We start from the raw sequence: 24855 nt of genomic DNA, 5'->3' as shown, positions 1-24855 counted from the left end.
GATCACTCTTCAATAAAAGGGACTGGTTTATCTACAATCTTATCATTTTCTGATATTTTAAATATAGACGAATTTTAATGTACGAATTTATTGTTAATTACGTAGTTCGCACACTAGAGGGAAAAAATAGATAGTAGTACACATCGTAGCACGATCATGGCTGCGCATTCCATATATTTTCCTTGAATTCTTTGATTGTATCGTCTTCGTGTAGCGTCTGCTGAAGTTGTGCTTTGCTAGCAAGCATGGCTGCTGTGTTTATGGCAAGAAAATATTTTGAATCTGTTATAAGATTTTCTGACCGAGAGTCTGTTCCCTGAATTGACGTCTGTACAAAAACCAAGCAGAATGGTGAGATACAAGCGAGTATTCGTTTGAAATAATTGCTGTGAAGAAGCTAAACATGTAATCACCTGTAATTACGCAGTGAATATTGTTAGTAAACAGTACAATATTTTTTAAACAAAGTGTCGCCCGATGTGTTCCGTAAATGACATATGTATGCGAGTGACAGAAATTATTTCTTTCAGTCAGACGCACACCGCAATGAGAGATCATCTTCAGGAAGTACTACAGGATCGACAGCTACTGCAGGGGGGAGTAACCCATCAGGAGCAGGACAGGGTGGTGCCAGCGAGGAGAGTGAGGAGCAGGAAGAACCTTCTTCTTCTAGCCTCACGAACAACAATGATGAGGTACTTATTTTCATGTCAAATATGATCTGTTCTTAATTTACAGTATTTATGATTATGAAGACAATATGGAGTAATTTCGTGTAATAGATGATCGTTCCACCAGGTTAGTGAGAATTTAGTACAACTCTCATAGCGCATTTGTCAATATGTGGAAACTTATTACAAATACATAATGAATGTGGCACATAAATATGCAGCACGTAAATTGTTGCTACATTTCATGTTTTATTAACCTGAAGAGAGAGAGAGAGAGAGAGAGAGTGTGTGTGTGTGTGTGTGTGTGTGTGTGTGTGTGTGTGTGTGTCACCTTTACTCACAGCGTGGCTGCGGTAACAGCAGCTGTACCGTTATATACTCAATACATTGAAACCCTTCTTTGTAACATGAAGTATTGAGTTTCCCTTGTATGATTGTAAGAATCTTATAATTCTTCCGCACTTGTTGTTAACTTGTTAAAGTCTGCTTAATAACATGAGGTTGCCATATGCAGAAACAAATCACACACAAAAATTAATGTCGATTAGTTACATTATTGGCTCCTAGCATCTGACAGTGATAATTGCTTCCTGCGGTGCTGAGTGACACAGCATTTGTGAATGGAACAGAAAGTACAAACGAGCAATTTGATTGATTGTTGGTGTGTTAGCTGTCCTATTAAAAACTAGCTGTTAACCACTTTGACATATTTATCCACATGTCAGTGTGTAATGTGTGCTGAAATGCCCCCCCACTTCCTAGTGCCAAAAGCTTTGTTTATTTTTAATGGATAATGGACTAGTCCAGAACAAAGAAATATGTTTAATAGAAAAGAGGCTTTGTTGTGATCAGAATAAGGCAATAAACTTTACTTAGCTTATGTACTACGCCACATGTGATGCATGGACCTTACCATTGGTGGGATGGTTTGCGGACCTCGACAATATTATCTGTTGAGAGGCCAGACAGAGGTATGGTTCCTGAAGAGAGGAAGCAGTGTTTTTAGTAGTTGCAAGGGTAGCAGTCTGGATGATTGACTGATCTGGCCTTGTAACTTCAGCCAAAATGGCTTTGCTGTGCTGGTAATGTGAACAGCTAAAAGCAAGGGGAAACTGCAACCATAACGTTTCCCAAGAACATGTAGCTCTACTTCATGGTTAAATGATGGTGGAATCCTCGTGGGTAAAATATTCCAGACATAAAATAGTCCCCCAATTGGATCTCCTGGTGGGGACTACTCAGGTGGGTGTCATAATTGGGAGAAACAAAACTGGCATTCTACGGATTGGAGTGTGAAATGTTAGATCCCTTAATCAGGCAGTAGGTTAGAAAATTTAAAAAGGGGGGTAGGTTGAAGTTAGATATAATGGGAATTAGTGAATTTCAGTGGTAGGAGAAACAGGTATTCTGGTCAGGTGAACACGGGGCTATAAATACAAAATCAAATAGGGATCATGAAGGTGTAGGTTATGCCAACTAGCTACGCAAATGATGAAGAGATTGAAGAAATGTATGATGAGATAAAAGAAATTATTCAGATAATTAAAGGAGATGAAAATTTAATTATGGTGGGGAACTGGAATTCAGTAATAGGAAAAGGAAGAGAAGAAAAAAATAGTAGATGAATATGGACTAAGGGAAAGGAATAAAATAGGGAGTCACCTGATAGAATTTTGCACAGAGCATAATTTAATCATAACTAACACTTGGTTTAAGACTCATGAAAGACAGTTGTATACATGAGAGAGACTTGTAGGCATTGGAAGGTTTCAGATTGATTGTATAATGGTAAGACAGAGATTTTGGAGCCATATTTTAAATTGTAACACATTTCCAGCAGCAGGTGTGGTCTCTGACCCCAATTTATTGATCATAGAGTGTAGATTAAAACTGAAGAAATTGGAAAAAGATAGGAAATTAAGGAGACAGGACCAGAGGTTGTTGAGAGCTTCAGAGGGAGCATTATAGAATGGCTGACTAGAACGGGGTATAGGAATACAGTAGGAAGTGGAGGGGTCTCTTTAAGAGATGAAATACTGAAGGCAGCAGAGGAGAAAATTTAAAAATGCAGCAAATGAAGCAGGCAAAAGGGAATACAAATATTTAAAAATGAAATTGACAGAAGTGCAAAATTACTCAGCAGGAATGGCTAAAGGGCAAATCTAAGAATATAGAAGCATGTTTCACTAGGGGAAAGATAGATGCCATCTACAGGAATATTAGAGAGGCCTTTGGGGAAAATAAAAGTAGGTGTATGAATATCAAGAGCTCATTTGGTAAAGCAGATCTAAGCAAAGAAGGGAAAGCTGAACAGTGGGTGAAGTATATAGGGGCTCTATACAAGGGAGATGAGCTTGAAAGCAACATTATAGGAAGGGAAGTGGATGTAGATGAAGATAAGAGGGAGATATGATACTGAGAAGAATATGACAAAGCTCTGAAAGATCTTAAGTTGAAACAAGGCCCTGGGAGTAGAAAATATTCTGTCAGAACTACCTATAGCCTTGGGAGAGCCAGCCAAGACAAAACTCTTCCATCTGGTGTGCAAGATGTGTGAGACAGATGATACATCCCCAGTCTTCAAGGAGGATGTAGTAATTCCAATTTCAAAGAAAGCAGTTGCTGACAATTGTGAAAATTACCAGACTATCAGTTTACTGAGTCATGGTTGCACAATACTGACATGAATCCTTTACAGAGGAATGGAAAACCTAGTAGAAGTAGATCTCGGGGAAGATCAGTTGCATTCAAGAGAAATGTAGAAAAATATGAGGCAATACTGATCCTATGACTTACCTTGGAAGATAGGTTACGGAAAGGCAAACCTACATTTATAGCATTTTTGGACATTGAGAGAGCTTTTGACATTGTTGACTGGAATACTCTCTTTGAAATTCTGAAGTTAGCAGGGGTAAAACCAAGGAGCGAAAGGCTATTTACAACTTGTACAGAAACCAGATGGCAGTTAATTGAGTCAAAGGGCATGAAAGGGAGGCGCTAGTTGAAAAGCGAGTGAGACAAGGTTGTAGCCTGACCCCAATGTTCTTCCCACTATTTCTTCTTTTTGTTTTACATATACTATATCATTTGGACCCTGGTAAAAAACCATATATTAAAAAATGCATAAGATAAATGAAACTAAATACTGTGTATGAAAAACAGTGAAGACATTATCATGTGCCACCACATTTAGAATTTTTTAAAGAGTATGTTCAAAGTGAGAGCCATTTGTATGACACTACTCATGTACACACTGGATCACTGATGAGCTCAGTGCTGTCAACACATCTAGAGTAATCATGTTACAAGCAGCACTCATTCATTATCTCACGTCCTCTACAGTCATTGGACCCTCTTGATGCTTTACATGACCCCAAAGTAAAAAGTCTGAGGGCATCAGTCAGATGATCATGCTGGACACCTCTCAATAGGACTACTCTTCCTACCCACCAGTTTGGGAATAGGCAGTTTAATGTATCTCTTATTAACAAAGAACTGTAGGCAGGACATTCATCTTGTTGAGCCACATCATTGAGCAAGTTTTCAAGGGCACATTTTCTGGTAAGAGGAGTAAAGTGTTTATCAGAAGATATGTGTACTTTTGCCCATGTAACATATCATCAATAAATAAGGGCAGATCATGTGCTATCTGATTATGGTACACTGCACTTTACTGTTGATAAGTAGTGCACATTTCTGAAATTTCCTCTCCCTTTGTTTACAATGTGATGTCATTAGTAAACACAGGGTCGCCACAAGTTCTGGACATCAGGGAATTTCAAGCATGTCAGGGAAATATCAGGGAAATTAAAAAAAAAAAAAAAAAACACGCTGGGAAAGTCTCATTTTTATCTCAGTAGATGAAATGGTTTGTTTACTGAGATGTCTTGCATCCTTGCTGGCTGGGTGCCGCTTCCCTACTCCCTCGTTCTTACTGCTTCTCCCCTTCTTACCACTCCTCTCAGCTCGCAGTCAGTGCTGCCACTTCTTGCCACTAGCCTAGCAGCTGCCAATGAGAGGGAGGGATGCGTGTTGTTTGGATGAATCTCAAGAGACTGTTGATGCAATGGCCAGAGATAGCGGTCGTATGCACAAGTTGTGTCTGAGTGAATATATGTTTCCTAACAAAGGCTGTAGCCACAAATTTACTTGTGAGAGTGTGTTTGTCTTTTCTACACACCTGCCTGTGGCTCAGCGATCATCTTTACTGTGAGCTGATACTATTGTGACTCACCAATCTTTCAAAGTGCCGCCACGCAGTTACATGCATCCTCTACATGCGGTGCTGTCTGCCAGCCACGCAGCAACAGCGCCACCTAAGCGGCCAGCCAGCCAGCAGCCGCTAGACTTGGACTCAGTTATGATTTGACTGTTAAAGTGTACACACATCTTACTCTGTTTACTTGATCTGTGACTTTCATGTATTGCGTCTTCCTTGAAATATATTTGTTCAACTTGAAGTTATTACAATTGGCGACGAGGATAGGATTTTTCTTTTCCATCGTGGACCCACATGTTTCCATGGCTACTTTAGAGCAACTATTGCAAGGTCTCATAGAACAGCAAACGCTTCTCACAAATGCGATTCGTGATTTCGCCGCGGCATCAAATGTGGGGCGTCTCATGTTGTTGTCTCTACCTACTTTTCCTCCTTACGACGAGACAGCACTTCATTGCATTTCATGTCGCGAACAAACAAACATGTAAGTCTCTGTTCCTTTCATGGATTTCACCTCAAATGCATCGGTTGTTGCCGCAATTGGTTCCTTTAAAGATCCTTCGTCTTTGTCTGTGCTTACTTCTGTCCGTCTATTTTCAAAAGCAAGCGTATGTGGTAGCCTCTCGTGTTGCCTTTTATCATTGTCAAAAACAACCGAATCAATCCTATCGTGCTTGGGCTGCTGAACTTCACGGCCTCAGTAGAAAGTGTCAGTTTGTTACTGAAGTTCACAAAGAATCCTACGCCGATTCCATGGTGCGGGATGCTGTTATCCGATCGGCGCCCGACAAAGGAGTTAGGCAACGTGCCCTTCAGTTGGCAAATCCGACTCTAGATGAAGTCCTATCCATTGCTCAGTCTTTTGAAATTTCTCGCACCGCTGGAGCGCAAATAGAGGCATGGGGCTACGTCAGGTAAATACAACCTCTGTGCGATGTTGACGAAGCGTGTGGCGTGCACCCCCCGGCCGACGTGGCCACAGTATGCTCCCAAGCGCAGCCTCGGCCTAACCGTAAACAAACCTCTAAGAAACTGCAGCAAAATCCATGGCAACTTCCTTCATGTCTGCTGTGTTTTACGAAACGTTCATGAGAAGATTGTCCACAATGTTGGGCCGTGTGCCACAAATGGAAAAAAAAGGGGGCATGTGTCATCCGTTTGCAAATCTGACTGCATACATGATGTTCATGGACATGACGCTGATTCTGATTCTGTGTTGTCTTTAAATTTTACTTCTTCCCTTTCAGGGAAGTTATTCCTCACTGTCCAAATACTTGGTCGAGATGTTTGCATGCAGGTGGATACTGGTTCTGCTGCCACTATTATTAATTCTCAGACTATCTTCAGTTGGGTTCTCCAATCCTGTCACCTGTCACTTGGCAATTATGGACTTACAAGATTTCTCTCTTGGGACAATTTGATGGTGAGGTATCTTACAAATCTGTCGTTTGCGCTGTTCCCATATTTGTGGTCGACCATAGTAACGCGGAGAATCTTTTTTGTTTCGATGCCTTTCGCGTTTTTGGGTTCTCCATAGATGACTCTGTCAGTATCATCTCTGATGCTATTCCTTATGCTCAATTGGATTCCTTGTCGACGACATTTTCATCCCTTTTTTCTCCTGGGTTAGGCTGTGCAAATGGCTTTGAAGCTCATATCATGCTTAAACCCACTGCTCGGCCTAAGGTTTTTTGGGTTCGGCCCATTCCTGTGGCCCTTCGTGATCAGGTCAAACGGGAGATGGATCGTCTCCCTGCTTCAGGGATTCTGCTTCCTGTCACTACCAGTGAGGGGTCCTCTCCTGTCGTTGTCGTTGCTAAGCCAAATGGTGATATTCGTCTCTGTGGCGATTTCAAAGCCACTGTAAATGCTCAATGCCTTATCGACACTTACCCTATGCCTCAACCTGAAGAATTGTTCACTTAACTTGCTGGAGGCCAGTATTTTTCTAAACTTGACTTGTCAGAAGCTTATCATCAACTTCCTCTCGACGCTGCTTCCTGGCAGTTTCTGGTCCTTAACACGCCTTTCGGCCTCTATCAATACCAACGATTGCCATTCGGTGTTGCCAGCGCCCCTGCTCTCTTTCAGCGATTCTTGGAACAATTATTGCTCACTGTCCCTGGGTGTATAAATTACCACGATGACATTGCTGTCACTGGCTCCACCACTGATGAACATCTTCAAAATCTCCGCACACTTTTTCATGTCTTACAGACTGCTGGTCTTAAGTATAATCTTCAGAAATCAAAATTTCTGACCCTCCCCTCTCCTGGGTTTTATGCTGTATTCAGAAGGGTTGGCCAGATCGTCCATCCGCTAAGACTTCTGATCCGTTGCGGAACTACTGCGCTTTGCGTTACCGCCTCCCGGCTAGGGATGGTGTTATCCTCCTTTCCACTGTAAATGCTTCGCCGCGTGTTGTGGTACCTGCGTCTTTGCGTGCTTCGGTCTTGCACCTCCTTCACCAAGGGCACTGGGGTGTGTCTCGCACAAAATCTCTGGCGCACTGTCGTATACTGGCCCGGCATCAACTCTGAAATCGCACACATGGTCGCTGCCTGCAGCCCTTGTACATCACAGCCCGCCGCCCCGAAGTCATCTTTGTCACCGTGGCCTTCGCCTGAGAAGCCCTGGGAGCGTATTCATGCTGACTTTGCGGGACCTTTTTTAGGTACTTATTGGCTTCTCGTTATTGACGCCTACTCTAACTTTCCTTTCATTGTCCGTTGCACGTCGCCTACCACCGTGGCAACCACCAATGCTCTAGCTCCCATTTTTTCTTTGGAAGGGCTTCCCTCTACTCTTGTTACTGATAATGGTCTGCAATTTGCCTCTTCCAATTTTGCGGATTTTTGTGCCCGTCACGGCGTCATGCATGTCACGGCCCCTCTGTTCCATCCACAGTCAAACGATGAGGCTGAATGACTGGTCTGCACATTTAAGGCTCAGATGAGGATCATGGCCGACAGCCCCGCATGCTACTTCAGATGGCCACAGATGTTGCAGTGCGTCATTCAGACCAGCTTCGGCCTCGTGAGCCAGAAACGCCTGTTCCAGATGCCTCTACACCACCTTCGGCTCGACCTGACACTCGGGATACTGGAATGTCTCATTACTCACAACACAGTCCTCTCACCATCATATTGGTGCCAGCACAAGAACTGACGCCACCAGGAGACGTGCCCATGCAGGAACCAGATGACCATCATCTGTCGGAGCAACTCTACTCGCCTCCTTCTCCTATGGACGCGGACACATCGTCTGTGTCACCTGTTATAACAACTGGACTTGCTGCAACGGGCAGATTGGTGCACGGGGCCCCAGCAGATTCGACCCCCACGTCTCCTGTCATCTCAACCCGTTATCGTCGGGGACACTACCGTTCGTACGGGAAGCCTCCTCCTCGAGACTTTACGGCCAGTCAAACAACACCTATGGACTTTAGCAATCTACAGGCCACCTCCATCAAGACCTGTGCAAAAAATTCAAAGGGGGGAAAAGTGTTGTGACTCGCCGATCTTTCAAAGTGCCGCCACGCAGTTACGCGCGTCCTCTACATGCGACTCTGTTTGCCAGCCATGCAGCAGCAGCAGCAGCAGCAGCACCACCACCACCACCACCACCACCACCACCACCTAAGCGGCCAGTCAGCCAGCGGCCGCTAGACTTGGACTCAGTTATGATTTGACTGTTAAAGTGTACACACGTCTTACTCTGTTCACTTGATCTATGACTTTCATGTATTGTGTCTTCCTTGAAATATATTTGTTCTACTTGAAGTCATTACAGATACCTATCCTCATTAGTACTGATTCTCAGAGTATTTGTGCAAATTATGTGTTGCCTGGTTTGATCACTGAAATCTCATTTCATCAACATGGTGTCTGTGACACGTGAATAGCAGCAGTCCACGTGAGTGGACTTCCACGACGGGCCAAAACCGCAGGCCATTTGCGTGGGCATCTCTAATGGATCGGGCCGCTGATCTGAAGCCCACTGTTTCTCACGAATGTGCAGGGCATGCCTGTCGGATCCAGTCTCACTAATCTACCCCAGTCCAAGTCAGTTTGTGTGTGATGGCATAATGTGGTGGGTTTTTGTGGTTTATCTATGGACTTAGGACTGCTGTGCTCCTCGGCAGGCCAGAGGCTAGCAAGTACATTGTACAATGCGACATTTTATTTATTCAAGTACATTTTGGCACCTCAAAAGTAGTTTATATATATGAAAGTATGGACGATAAGGAAAAGAAATTTGTGGCAGTCTCTGGCAGTTTGTATGCAGTGTACTTATACATTTCTCAAAAGAAAAATCATAGTCATAATACAGTGGATAATAACCAACAATAACGAACATAGTAGAATCAACATTTTTTTGGTGGTCACCAATAGTGTTGGTTTTCACAACTGTTCTGTGCCTCATACACTTATTTCCAGGCACCTACATTTTTCTGAGATTATTTCTGAAATCATTGGAGGTATTTTAAATCTTTCTTGTGACTCCAGTGAAATGCATGTTTTTGTCACCGAATGTGTTTTGTTTTATTGAAATAAAATAACAACATTGGTCTTAATGAAATGCATATACCGTGTGGCTTGCTTTCCCCATCTAAAAACAGTTAATTAAAAAGGATATTGATTTTAGTACTTCAGATTTTTGCTCACAGGGGGGAGAAATACGTAAGTCCTTACATTTTTTGTCAACTTATGTCTTTACTTATCCATGAGATCTCAAAATTCATTAGTGAAAAATACTAAAACTTGTCTGGAAATCAGGGAAGTATCAGAGAATTTCACGAAGGGAAACTTATGGCAACCCAGAAACAATACTTTTTCCACAAAATTATTGTCTTGCTGGAGAACCAAATGGCAGCATCCCAAACACTGTTGAAATTCGCTACCATATATTTTATGGTGTGAAAAATGAAAAGTGTGTATGCCATATTTGACTGGCATTGCCATGTTTGACTGGCATCCCCTTCTGGAGAGTTTGGCCAGCTGGTGTAAGTCTTTTTGTTGGATGCCACTTCGGCAACTTATATGTCAGTGGTAATGAAATGATGATGATGACACTACATGCACTCAGTCCTGAGTGGAGAAAATCCCTGACTCGGCTGGAAATCGAACACTGGACCCTATGATCAAGAATCAGCAACACTAACTGCTAGATCATGAGCTGTTGACAGTTTTTAGTGCAAAGCGTCCAGTCTCAAGAAATGATTTTATGGTATTAATGAGAGTTAGATGAATCGGACAGTGTATACTTGACACTGTTCTGCCTACTGTTTGAATGCAGTTGATGCCTTTTGGTGACATTTGCCCAAAAATAAAACCACATCAATGAATTCTTCATTTTACATGTTACTGTAGCCTTTCTGAAATGGTATCTGCATTACTAATGGTTCGACTTCGTTGATGTTTTATGAGTAACACACTGTAAATGAATTCAGCATTCCTATGGTTCCCTTTTGTACCAGTTTTTGGCAAAATGTCTCGGCATCTCAAAACAGAATTTAGGCATTGTGCTTCATCCAGAAGAAAAAACTAAACTGTGTTGATTGTTAAGTTCAATATAATATAATGATTCTTTGAGAAACTCAATGGTACAGAGTTCTTGTAAGCAGTTGTGCATGGTCTAACTTTAGTGTGTTGTGCTGTTGTACAGTAGCTTTAACATTTGCAGTGCTTATGGCAGTGGCTTTGATAAACTTTAAAATATTTCCTGTGTTCATCATGAGAAAATGCAAGTGCAAACTAAATAGTAGGACACTGGTAGAATTCTTGTTTTTAATGGACATGGTGAGAATATTGAGTGTAGAGTTTGTGATGTAACTCACATGAAGTCCGTCAATTTAAGGATCAAAAATTGGTAATTAATTATCGATAAAGATAGTTTCAGATATTGATAAGCAACTTTCGGCACAATGAGTCACACTTGCATGTCACACAGTGGTGCGAAACCAGCATTTCAAGTCCATAGACTGCACAGCTGTCATAATTAAATCACTGTTCAACAGGAAGTTGTCATACTTGCAGACAAAAACCAAATAAATTATCACAAACATGATTGCACAGTTTATTTCACTGTTAATAGTTTATTTTAGATCCGGATAGTGTTATAGATCGTATAGTGTTGGAGTTGGTGAACTTTGGTGTTGAAAGCACAGAGCATTTGACTTCATATGTCATAGAGGTATTGGAAAGGTTGGAGCTTAAGAAAAAGGTTATAGCAATTTCATCTGGCAACATACACACTGGTTATGAAGAAAAGAAAAGAAAAGGAGAGGAAAAACTGTTTTCATGTAAGTTGAATTTTTAGGTGTTGACTGCCCTGCTCATATTATACAAAAAGCTATTCAGACTGCTACAAATGGCTTACCCATTACTATACAGCTCCATATTTTTGCTGTTCATATTGAAAAACTAAAATCATTCTGTGAGTTCGCTGAAGGAGTATAGTAGGAACTTAAAGATCATAGTATAGCTAGGTGCTTATCTCTTCTACCAACTGTTGGAAAAAGTCATTAATGCTATCCAAGCATTAAAATCCTAGCTTCCATTCCTTGTGAAGCGTGTTATCACAGCGAAGAACTTTTTTGAAACTCTGCTGTAATTCATCACTGTTCAGTTCTTTGAATCTAGTTAAGTGTATCTCCAACAGTATTTAGTGCACTGGAAAAGAAAATTTAACTACAATTGAAGTTCCAGGCAAAATAAATGTGTTGCCTTACAAATAAGGAGCTGGAAAATCTGAAAAATTTTTGACATATACATAAACCAGCAGTTTTGTGAGCTGGGAAGTAAAGAGCTGCATTTGATATATTTGTGAATGGTGTGAACAATTTCTGGAACCTCTTCAGCCAATGGAGTGGATAGCCCTAAATCAAACCAAAAGCTGGACTAGTTTTCAGGAATTGTATAGTTTGGCAAAATATAGTGTCATGAACTTAATCTTAGTAGTGTTGGTGAATGATGACAGGAAATTTTTGTGGAAGTGGAATAACCAAGAAGCGTAAGTACAACGAAAGCTATTTAGAAATGGGCTTTATGGAGACAAAGGAGGGTAAAGCTCAGTGTGTAATTTGTGCGCGAGTCCTTCTGAACAGTGCAATGGTTCCAGTTAAATTGCACCGTCCTTTGAAGGTACTCACCCGGATTTGCAGGCTAAAGACATCGATTTTTTCAAAAGGAAGAGTGCTGAACTAGCTGCTTCTCAGCATTGCGTGAAAACGCATGCAAAAACAATTAATTAAAATTCATTAAAAGCTTCATTCTTGGTTAGTTATCAAGTGGCAAAAACAGGCAAAGCTCATACCATTGCAGAAATTCTCATAAAGCCCTGTGTTAATGATATTGTTTCTTGCATGCTAGACGAAAAGGCAGTAAATGGCTCAAATGGCTCTGAGCACTATGCGACTTAACTTCTGAGGTCATCAGTCGCCTAGAACTTAGAACTAATTAAACCTAACTAACTTAAGGACATCACACACATCCATGCCTGAGGCAGGACTCAAACCTGCGACCGTAGCGGTCGCGCGGTTCCAGACTGAAGCGCCTAGAACCACACAGCCACACCGGCCGGCGCAAGGCAGTAAAGCTTGTATCTTCGGTGCCATTATCAAACAATACTGTCAAGAGACGCATTGTTGACATATCAAATGATGTGAAAGACACTCTTGTTTCTCGCATCCAACACACTTCATTTTCTCTGCAGATAGATGAATCCACTGATGTTGCAGGATTAGCAATTCTATTGGCTTTTGTCCGTTATGAATATTCTGGATGTTTTGAGGAGGACCTCTTATTGTCCAGACCACTACCTGCCAAAACAACAGGTGCTGAAATATTCCATCTATTGGATGATTTTTTTAAGAACTAACGAAGTTTCTGGTCTAATTGCATAGATATGTGCACAGATGGTGCAAAAGCTATGACGGGTCCTACAGTCGGAGCAATAACGAAAATAAAAGAAAACGCCAAGAATTGCATCAGTACTCTCCACAGATATGCTTTAGCTACAAAACAAATGCCTGTTTCGTTCAAGAAAGTTTTAGATGAATCCATTCAAATCATTAACTACATAAAATCAAGGTCGTTGAAGTCAAGACTTTTCACAATACTGTGTGAAAATATGGGAAGCCTTCATCGTTCCCTGCTTCTCCACACAGAAGTGAGGTGGCTCTCACGTGGGAATGCACTCTCTTGGTTGTACGGATTAAGATTAGAAGTCTTAGCTTTGCGTTTGGAGCATAACACCAAATTAGCAGACCTTATTAATGACGAAAATTGGCAGTGTATACTTGCCTATTTGTCAGATATTTTCTCCAAAATGAACGAAATGAGTATTTCACTCCAAGGGCAAAGCGAAAGAAAGGTCACTGCTATTGACAAAGTTCGAACATTCAAGAGGAAAATCAATTTTTGGGCAGAGAGTGTCAAGGAGGGGGAGGTCGAGTGTTTTCCTCTTCTCAAGGAGTTTTTGAAAAACAAAACATTGGCGCTTGGGAAGAATTAGTTTCATCAAATCCTGGAACATCTCCGAATCTTGATGTCATTGTTGGAGCATTATTTCCCAACAGCTGAAGATGAAAAGCTGCAGAAATACGAATGGGTAATCAACCCATTCACTGTATCCAGAAAGCCGAACATTCTATCATTAAATGAATATGAGTTCTTGATAGAAATTGCCACAGACCCTACCTTGAAATCAAGTTTTCCAGTTGTCAAGAATTGAACCCAACTTTTCAAAATTGTGTCAGCAGAAACACCCTCAACCATCACATTAGGATTCCATTATTATTCTTACAGAGTCATCTATAGTAAAGAAGAAATTACAAAATAATTATTAATTGAATTCTATTGACATTGACATTTTTGTTACGAAAATTAAAATTATCTCTAAAGCTAATTTCTTTTCTTTATAATATATTCCATCCTCTCAGTTAAAAATATGGCCTGCCTATATGCCTATACTTCAATTACAATTACTGGCTATTACTCTCACATTATATTGTGGCAACTGGCTGAGAGTGTAAACAAATGAGGACTTTTCACGTGCCACCTTGTAAAAGGTAAACCTCCTCTGCCAGAATCATTTCCATTGAGAAAAAAAGTCTTATGTTCTGTGAAATGCTTTGTCTTCGTATATAGAAATAAGAGTGTCTGTTTGTTTGTTTTCCTAATTTGTTTACAGTCTGGGCTGACTGCCGCTATATAGTGTCCAAGTAGTAGTTGAAGTTGTCAGCTGTGGCTAAACTGTTGCCACGCTGCCTGCCAGTTGCCAGCTACCACCTGACAGTACACTGTTGCAATGCCGCCTGCTAGGTGCCGGCTATTGACTGACAGCTGCTGTTCAGTAGATATGCAAAGACTTAAAAATAACTAGACTTTCCAAGCTGTTTACATGGGCATGAAAATCGATTGTGGAACTGGAAAACGGCTTTATAAAAGCAGATTTCCAGAATCGATTTTGAAGTGTTTACCTGACCAACCAAAAGCAGAACTGGAACAGCGGCTTACAAAATTTGGTTTTGGAAATGCATGTAAACTGTGTCAATGTATTCCCACACATTGCTCAACAAATGTCACAATAGTCCTTCAAAGGCAATTCCTTGGCCTCTTTTCTTTCGTGATGTGTTTGTATCCCGAATCATGGGTCTGCCTCTTTTCTTCACAGCTGCGCAGAATGGCCGCGCACTCTAAGGCGCCATGTTGTCGTGGATTGCGCGGCCGCTCCCACCAGAGGTTCGAGTCCTCCCTCGTGTGTGTGTGTGTGTGTGTGTGTGTGTGTGTGTGTGTGTGTGTGTGTAAGACTAGGGCTGATGCCCTCAGCAGTTAAGTCCCATAGACTTTAAAAACATTTGAACATTTTTCTTTGGATTTCACGAAAAACCACACACACACACACACACACACACACACACACACACACAACTGTTATGAAATATGCATGCTCCTTACACAACAGTAGCCAAACAGTGAAAGTGAATGGACCACAAGCGGCAGCTTGTCAACAGTGAACAGTTTGGATGTGACGTTGATAGCTCTTGGAGGAAGGCAGCTTCAACATGTGAAATGTCAATAACCAAATAATTTTAATCAGGCTTTAGTGTGTTGAACAAAGGGAGTAAATCCACTAGTATGTGTCTGGATACAGTGGGAATTCTAATTGGATCATTAATTTCAAGTTGTTTTCATTCATCTCTAAACCAAGACTATTGATACTTCAGGGGGGGGGGGGGGGGGGCATTGGTAACATGGCACTTGCATTAAGAAGCTTTCAGTTCCCATGGATTTCACTCTGAAATTTAAATTTACTTAGCTCTTGACTGACTAGGGGTCTGCCATGGATTTTCGACTGAAGAAGGGGTCTGCCAGCTGAAAAGATTGGGAAGCCCTGGTCTGATACATATTAGAAGCTTTGTTTGGTTTTCACTAGCTATTTGAGATTCTAATGCATATATCGAAAGGGTGTTTTCTATAATTAAATCTCTGTGGATAGACAAAGAAACCAGATTCAAGTTAGAAACAGTAAAAGCTCTGCCAATGGTAAAAACCACATCTGTTAGCCTCTCTTGTACGTGCTTCTTAATTAATGAAAACAAGTGTCCAGAGCAAATATGCACCACTAAAATTTACAGCTTAATACCAGCAAGTCTAACCTCATCAGTGATATGATGTGTGAAAATAAATTTTTATTAAGCCTATGTTGAAGCTAATTCTGCTGTGTCCTGATTTTTTACTCATTTGTCGTGAAGTTTTGTGTGTTATTTTGAAAATGTCATGAATTTGACTGAAAAGAACATGAGAAAGAAGCATTCCTCATAACGAACCTGATCTGTGTAGGCAGTGGTTCTACTGCACTTCTGTTAACGCATCTGAAGGGCTATATACAACTGATGACATATCTGTTATTTGCAAGACCTCACCCCACAACCACCAGGGGGCTCACAGCTCTTTCCTGAATATGTGCGTGGCGCACATAGGGCTCCAAGCTGTTGCAAGCCTTTCTTCCATCCCAGGCTGCATTCCCTTCCCTGTGCCTCCCTGTACTCTCTACTTCTCCTGTGCTGCCTCCTTCCCACTCTCTGTGTCCTTGCTTTCATCAGCCTGGCTATCCTCCAATTCCTGCTGTTCCATGCAGTTTTGTTCCCCTGGTGTGTGTGTGTGTTTTTTTCCCCCCTTTGGGGTTTGAATTCCACTTCTTCCACCAAATCTGTGGCCCTCCATGCTTGTTACCATCTTAGTGACATCCTGGTATCCATTACTCCTCATCAGTTTTTGAGTATGGTTTGGGTTCATTCTCCAGTGTGTCCAATCTGGACCGATGAGGTGATGGTACTGGCATCTTTATTGTAGCATTTGAGGAGATACCCTCAAAGAGAAGGTCAAGGTTACAGTTTATCAGTGTGATGTGAAGCCGTACGTCCCGTCACCCATGAGGTGTTTTTGGTGTTTGCAGTTTGGGCACGGCTTCCTGCTGTACAGCACACACACTATGGGGTGAAAGTGAATGCCCACTCCATTGGGGGAATTCCTGTGTTTGGCTGCCTGCATATGGTAATTGCCAGTTTGCCAAATGTATAAAAAGATACAGGAGTGAATAAGTCCTTTGATACTTTATCCTACACTAAGGGTCCTCAAGAAAATGGCTGTCTTTGCCTTGTGTATGCCCCCTTCTCCTCTTCCTCTCCCCTGCAAGTTCCCACTCCCTCTCCTCTGGTTGCCACTCCCCTTACCCTACCCCCAGTTAGCATTGGTGTTGGTTTGGGAGGTCTTCGGCCTTGTGTGCACACCAGCCATGTTCCCCCCCACCCCCCACCCCCCCACCCCCTTTTCCCAAAGTTTTGTCTGGTCTATTGTGGCAATTTGTTTCCCCTTTTCTTGTGTTCTTTCTGGTGTCCCTCTTGTGTCATGATCATGGTATAGTGTGGGGAATGGGATGGGTCGGAGGTGGTGCCAGTGCCCTGTTGAGCCTAGCGCCTCTGAGGTGCCCCCTGCTCTTGTCCCTCACTCCCTTCCTCCTTCCTCTCCCCCCTTATTCTTTACTCTTCCTGCCACACCAAAGTTCCTTTTGCCTCTTTGTTTGCCCCTTTTCCTTTCCCATCAACTGGAGTGTTCTGTAGGTGTTGTTTCTCCCTTAGTTTCTGCCACCTTGTTGGGTCACTCCTAATCATCCAGCTAATAATTGCTTTTGAGACTGACATTGTCAGTTGAGAGGGGGACAGCAATCTTATACCATATTTTATGAACTATAAGTCGCTACGGATTTAAAGATGCACCTTAATTTTTAAGGAATTTTTTTTAAAAGACGACATTTTTACAATTTTTATTATTAGATTGTAAAGGCATACTAAAAAAATAATGTTAGTGTACAAAACCAAACTGACCTTTAAAATCGCCGAAAATCATCTTAACTTTCTTCTCCTCCTCCTCCTACTCTTCATCATCATTGTTGTCCTCTTCACATAGAAGATGGTCTTCACTGCCATAGAGAGCATTACTTATGTCACACTTCTTGGATGATTCAATAATAATGTCTTCTCTCACTCTAGATCACAACAGGTTTATCCACAGACACACTTGTTTGCTTATTGAATTTCATCCATCATCTATTTCTTCCATTCCTCACTCATATACATTTTAAATGGTTTATTTATCACAACATCAAGAGGTTGCAATTTGTGAAGTAAGTCCTCCCAGAATAACAGCAATCTCTGTATTTTCCTGTCTCAATTTCTTCTTCACAGAATTTTTCAAATGACTACTAAACTGATGTAGTACAAGAACAGAACTCTTCTTCAGCAAAGCACCTTTCCTTCTCTCCCACACTCTGTTAATCCATAATTTCATTACAGCCTTGTCCATCCAACCCTTGTCATATATGTGAACACAACCACGTGTTGGTATTTCAGAAGGTTTTGGTATTGTTTTGCACTTGAAAATGACCACTGGATTAAGTTTAGTACCATCAGCATAACATGAAAGGACAACAGTGTAGTGCATTTTTTATGTCCACTTGTTTTTATAGTTACAATTTTAGCGCCTTCCATGGCAACAGTTTTTTTACTTGGAAGATCAAATGTTAGAGGAGTTTCGTCCATATTCACTATTTGGCTTAGTTCCACACTGGCTTTCATTCAATGTTGAATAATAAAGTGATAAGTGATGAAAAGATAGTATTTTCTCTTCTTATTCTTGTGATATTTTCTGAGATATTTTGGTTTTGGTTCACATGCTGTGTCAATGATACTTCATAAACCTGTACCACCAACCAATTCCACCCTTAAAATCCGTTAAGTTCCACTGTAGTGCTAGCTTACGAGCTTATATTTGAATCATTTTTGTGTTAATTCCAATGCCATTTTGGTAGTTTCCTTAGATCCATTTCTGTACATTGTCGTCCAGTTTTGGCCATTCTGCATTCAGTCCTGTATATGCACATTTAATCTTCCTCATTTTTTCAGTTCTCCTCTCCTATCCCGTCAATTGTGAATGCTTTTTCTGTTGATGGAGGGCCAAAATTCCACTCACCTGCTCTGTTTCTATGTTCTCCTGCATAAGGTATTACTCACATCATATGAAAAACTTCTATTTTTTCCATTATGAAACTAACTACAGACAAAAATATTTTGCTGTTACCGATAACACAAATCACTTTCAATTCAAGTTCATTGGCATTATAGACTGCAGTGATGCATCAGAGGCTGGACAGTGTTCTGGGTTTGTGATGGCAGGTTAGAAGGGAGACAGTGTTAGCAAGCTTGTGAATCCCTGTAACTCATGTTCGTTGCATAGGTGCTCTCCTGATACCAGTTGAATCAAATGTTGCCAGATAGAGAGAGGTTTCCCACGGCTTTGAATATACGGCCATTTTTAATGGTCCATTGCAGGAATTTAAATCAAACTCTGGACATCTTTATATTAATTTCGAGTATAAGACACACTTGAATTTTCGAGGCAGTTTTTCGAAGAAAAAAGTGCATATTACAGTCCATAAAATACAGTAATGTATAAAATAAAAGTTTTAATGGAATTGATCTAGGGGGGATGAAAGTGCACCACATTTGTTCTTACAATGTGAAAACTCGTGGCCAAAAGGTACAAATTATTTGGGTCATTAATTAATAAATTGTGACTAACAGGCATCTAGTAAAGGGGCTCCTACTACCCTTTAAGGGTACTGGTTGGCTTTTCTAGAATGACAGGGAGAGATACTGCACAATAAACTTAGTTTTGGTGTGGGGAACGGGGGGCTTGGAACACTGTTGTTTTGTCATCGTATTGAAATCAAATCATATCATATATCAAATGGCTTTATTACAATAATGCCATTTGTGAAAAGTGCAACACCGAAAAGGAATTACCTGAATAGCACCACACTTGGTGGAAGTGGCGACGGGTGTGCAAGCAATAAGTGATAAGTTTTGCAGCCAGGTGGGGTACACGTAGGCCAAGCAGAGCCCTCTCGTGTGGGTCCAACAGGGTTGGTGTTGCGCCTAGTGCAGTCGGTGAAGAGCTGTCACACAAGGTGGAAACAATACGGTAAGTGCCAGTGTGCCTCGTGGACGTCAAAGGGAGACATACCGGCATGTGAGTGAGTTTGAACGGGGCAGAATGATCGGTCTTCGGGAAACGGGGTTGTCATATCATGACATTTTGGCTCGCAAAGGGCATGCTGCTACGACAGTGATGTGTGTATGGAAGCAGTGTGTAGAGGAAGATTGTATGCAGCGACTAGCGGGAACTGGACCACGGAACATGACCACAGCACGGAATGACCGTCATCTTGTCTGCATGGCCATTACGGACTGTACAGCGTCATCTACAGTGTTGACACGTCGCTGGAGCGCTGCAACAGGTGTGAACTTGCCTGCATTGACTGTTCGTCACTGTCTGCTGCAAGCTGGACCGGTTGCACGCATGCCATTACGTTGGCTTCCATTGACCAGAAACCACAATCTCCTCTGACTGCAACAGGCACGTGCACACCATCACTGGAGTGCTGAGTGACAACATGTAATCTTTTCGGATGAGTCCCTCTTCAACGTGTCCTACAGTGATGGCCACATATGTGTCCAGCGTTACCGTGGTTAGCGCAACCTGGAGGGCTGCATTGTGGAGCGGCATAGTGGACAAACATCAGGTGAGATGGTTTGGGGCACCTTTGGTTACAACAACCGATTTCACCTCATACATATTGCGGGCACATTGAGCAGCAACCAGTACCTAACGGAGGTTGTGGAGCCTGAAGCACTCCCCCTGCTTCAGGCATCTCGACAGGCCATATTTCAACAGAAGAATGCCTGGTCATATATTGCGAGGAATGTACAGGCCTTCTTTGAAGAGCGATGGGTACCATTGCTTCCCTGGCCTGCATGTTCGCCAAACATGTCGCCCATCGAACAAGTCTAGGATATGGTTGCTCGGCACCTGGTGCGTCACGGTCCTCCAGTAACTGGTGTCACAGATTTGTGGGCTTGGATACTAATTGCATGGAGGGAAATCTCTCAGGAAAATATTCAAAACCTTATTAATTCAATGCCATGGCGTATAACAGCTCTAATTGCATTGCATGATGGCCACATGATGTACTGAACAGTAGGGCTTGAAGGACATGTACCGATTTGAAAAGGTAATCATTTGTCACATTTCATGTACGTAACCAGGAGTATTACATTATTTGAGTTTGTGCGTTTCCTTTGTGGTGTTGCAATTTCCACAAGCAGTATTGTACAACAAGATGATAAGATGTTTCAGTCGTTTAGTAAGCATCTTTAGATCTACAGATGGTTGCTAATCAACTGAAACAGTTAATTAGCCAGTTGTTGTTTCATTATGTTGCAGTCAAGACTTTAAATGCATAGTAGATGACATATCTTTTGTGTTGACAATACAGGTTTCATAAACATCACCTGCCTGTTGGCTAAGCAGGTCAAGTTTCCTTGGAGAGTACCATAAAATTCAGTGTAGCACACCATCAACAGGCCGTAACAGCAAGACAAAAATGTATTTGTACCTCATGATTTCTTGTTAGTTCTGCAGAAGAGCTATGTTACTGAATTTGTTTCATCAAGATCTGATATTGTGACAATAAAGAATAGCACAGCACACTGTCGTTCAAAAAAAACAAAGTTGATATCTGTATCTTGGTTACTAAAGTGAAAAAGGTACAAGCTTGGAAGGGGTGAGAAGTGAAACATATTAGTGTAACTCTCTGGTTGCTGAGAGCTGGAGCATCAGTGCTACCCTTTTGTAAGCAGATGTTTCTAGAGGTAGCTAGTGTCCTATTTTGCAATTTTCCCATCAATTGCAATACACAGATAGTAAAAACATAGTTTTTAAATAATCTTTTTCTGATTCTGTTTTTAATTAAAATCTTCTTCTAATTCGGCAGATGCTAGCAGATGTTTCTCTTTGTATAAAATCCTTTTACCATTGCAATAATTGCTACTAACTTACCTCATTCTTGCTTCATCTGTCTTTATTTATTATACTCCTTAGACAGCAAAATTAGTCCAGATCTCCAGGCATCTCTATTTTGAACATTTAAGATGTGCAGCATGTCCATTTACTGTGTCATTGCTTTCATTTTCTTTTTAATTATGTGCATTAGGCTTCTGCCAGCAAATGTTCCATTTCATTAAGCACCAGACTAAGTTCCTGTTTACTTTCGACAAGCACTGCTATCATACTGCCACCAATGCCATTCACTCATTATTACTGTTGATGACCACTGCTGTCATCAGTGAACAATATTGTGCTGATTTTCAGCATATAACAAGCAACTCTCACATTGAGATGATTGTTTACTTCCCTCCAATTCTCTTCAGTGCACAAATAAAATAGCAGTGGTGACATTGAGCAATCCTGCCTTTCACCTTACGTGATATTTGCTCTCTTGTTCCATTCTGTCACTGCTGACTAATTCAGTTGTTGTTAATATCACCCTGCTTAAGAATGGGAAACATGTTATTCCACTCCATATTATGGAGCCTTTTTCAAATCTGAGAATGCAGTATGTTTTTCATCAGTTTCCTTAAAGCTGTGCTCTTACCCACAGTGCTAAAATTGTTCCTCAAGTGCCCCTGCTTCTAAAACCACATTGGTCTTCTTTTAATCCGCTTTCAATTTTATTTTCCATTCTTCTTCTATTAAAGTTCTCTTGTGTATGTAGAATAATAGCTAATACTGTATTATTTACAGTGCTATTTTCTAAAGTTGCCTTATTCTTTACAGAGAATGGAAGAGCTGTTGGCAAGCTTCCGTGAGCAGTGGCAGCGAGAAATTGAAAAATCTCCTCAGAGAGTCATGGGACAAATCAGGCAGCAGCAACAGCCACAGTTAAGAGTGTCTGACATACAGCAGACACCATCTTCGTTACAACAGCAAACACCAGCACTGGAGTCTGAGATAGATGATCCTGGGAGCGTTGAGAATAAGGTGTGTTCACCCTGTTTAGTACCTCTCACTCTCTCCCCTCCGTTACACACCCTTCACCTGTGGCTGGCTATTTTATTAACTGAATTCCTGCCCGATAAACCTGTGTCTGCAGTCAGCTTAAGCAAACTAAGAAAGTAAAGTGGAGAAGAAATAAGAAACGGTAACTGCATTGCCTTGTACAGAGTTGATGAGAAGGGGCCTTACAGACTGCCCCCCTTCGATTTACTGTGCTTGTAGGATTTTAAGGTCAGCCCTCACATGTAAATTTCCCAAAGCAGTATGAGACACTGCCCAAAAATATTAAAAAAGAATGACTGAAGATTTCTTAATGCTGTTTAGTATATAATAATGAGACATTGAAAGCATTTAAACAGACACACCTGTAATTGAGTGCATACCATTTTAGATGCTTGATCACAAAGTTGCTGGTTCGTTTCTCCCTAGTAGCAACTTTTTAAAAATATCATTTGAATTCTAAATTTATTATCGAATTGAAATATTAATTAAGAAATATTGAATCATAGTTTTTTAAACAAAAAATAAAATTTTAATTTTTAATTAATAGTCATGTGAAAATATGAGCATTCTAATAAATTTCAGTATGGTGTAAAATGCAGAATGTCTGATTGTCAAATAAAACAATTACATGTATCAATAACACTCTGTAGTCTCCAGGAATAAAACAAATTATTTTGTTTTCTATTTGATGATTCACATTTTTGTACAAACATTTTCATTTTATTCAAGTATTCTCATTTTAATGTGATAAACAATTAAAAGGATGTTATCTTTATTAAAATTATGATTCAACATTTGCTAATAAAAATTTCTATTTGATAACAAATGTACAAGTCAAAGAAAAGTACAGGAAAAATGTTGCTACTAATGAGATTTAAATCTGTGACTTCAATTCTAGAAGGCTGCCTGCATCTTTGTTAAAAGATTAAGCTTATGCATTACGGATATTTTAGAAACAGTGACTGTTGATTGAATCTAAATACAGAAAACTGGAACCAGTGACTTTTTTGAGCATTTATTTATTATTCCATGAACCAGTTTTTGAACCTTTTCAAGTTCATATTCGGTTGGTTTCCTGGAGGTTACAGCATAATGTTGAGTGCTGGCTAATGAAAAAAGCCGCCGATACTGTTGCAAGCCAGCACCCAGTATTATGCTAGAAATAGTAATGTAACCTCCAGAAAACCATCTGAAGATGAACTTGAAAAGGTTCAAAAACTGGTTCATAGAATAATAAATAAATATTAAAAAAAGTGACTGGTTGCAGTTTTATGTATCTACATTCTTTGTTAAAATGTTGGAAATTCTTTTTACATAACAACGCTCAGGAAACTTCAAAATAGGTTTCTATATTGTTTTTGAGGAGTGCATTGTACTCCCTTAGGAAATTGATGTTTGGGCACTGACATTCAAATTCAGTGAGTATGAAAAAAATCGGAGAAGCTCCCTGTGAGACGCCCTTGTTTGGTGTTACAGAATTTCGTACTAGCTGTGTTTGCACTGATCCTTCAGTACCAGGTGGCACACACATCTGTAAATCAGTATACTAGTAGACATGGTATCTGTCATGCCATCAATATGCTTTAAATGGATTAGTTTTTGCTATCAAGAAGGCAGAGTTTTCCTTGGTCAAATTATAGTTTCTCTCCTAACTTGTCTTATTAAGTCTGAATGGATTCTTACAGCCAAAAGAAGCACAAACAAATTTGGAGAGATTTGTAGCTAAACACAAATATTGTTAAACCTGAACTCACAGTTGCAGCACCCTTTTCAAAACTCGCTATCTAACCAGTTGTTTGGGATTTTACTCTAAGCAAAAGAAATATAAGCTGGGCCAAAGTGAGTGGGAACATCTTAAAATCCTGGTGACTTTTTTTGTTTTAGGTGTCATCTTTCCCAACACTGAAACTCTGATCATATTATCCCCTTTGAGATTTCATATGTTGGTGATAAGATAGTAGCATAGAATGGTCTTCCTGTCTAAAAAATCAATTTAATTGTGCAATTTATGGAGTTCGACTGTATGTTGATTAGTTGGAGACAGGGCTAGAATCTTCTGGACCATCATCTGCTTGAACGTAGCTACAAATAATTATAGTTTTCTTTCACATATCTTCTTACAGATGCAAAAACTATAATTACAATTCATCTGTCAGTCTTACTTGACTTCTTTTTTTCTTCTTCTTTTTTTTATGAGTATTACGGAAGTTTCAGTTCTTTGTGCAAGTTCTGAAACACAATTATGAGCCAAGATAGCTTTCTGTTGTCCTTAATTACTTGGCTCATCACTCTTGTACTCACATCATATTTGCGTTAGTTGCCCTCATATAATTTCAATATAGGATATTAATTGCTTTACAAAAGATAAAATCTCTGAGCCCTCATGATACTGTTCAGCTACCATTATCATTATACCTGTATTAACAAGCAAGCAGGAGATATTAAAAAAAAAATCGTGAAATTCTAAAAGTTACAGTAGAAATATGACTTCCAAGCTCCATAT

At 40.6% G+C, this 24855-nt stretch overlaps 1 protein-coding gene across 1 annotated transcript in view; it reads left to right on the top strand.

Moving 5' to 3' along the window:
* Positions 1 to 212: 212 nt before the first annotated feature.
* LOC124770931 (F-box only protein 9) overlaps positions 213 to 24855 on the top strand; it is an 82805-nt gene continuing 58162 nt past the window's right edge. Inside the window, exons 1-3 of the mRNA XM_047249256.1 lie at positions 213 to 351; positions 531 to 695; positions 22131 to 22334. Of these exons, the coding sequence (XP_047105212.1) occupies positions 349 to 351; positions 531 to 695; positions 22131 to 22334 (372 nt within the window). The 5' untranslated portion in view covers positions 213 to 348. The remainder of the gene's footprint in view (positions 352 to 530; positions 696 to 22130; positions 22335 to 24855) is intronic.

Source organism: Schistocerca piceifrons, chromosome 1 (genome assembly GCF_021461385.2).
Source record: "Schistocerca piceifrons isolate TAMUIC-IGC-003096 chromosome 1, iqSchPice1.1, whole genome shotgun sequence".
Lineage (NCBI taxonomy): Eukaryota > Metazoa > Arthropoda > Insecta > Orthoptera > Acrididae > Schistocerca > Schistocerca piceifrons.
This window is presented reverse-complemented; position numbering and strand designations above follow the sequence as displayed.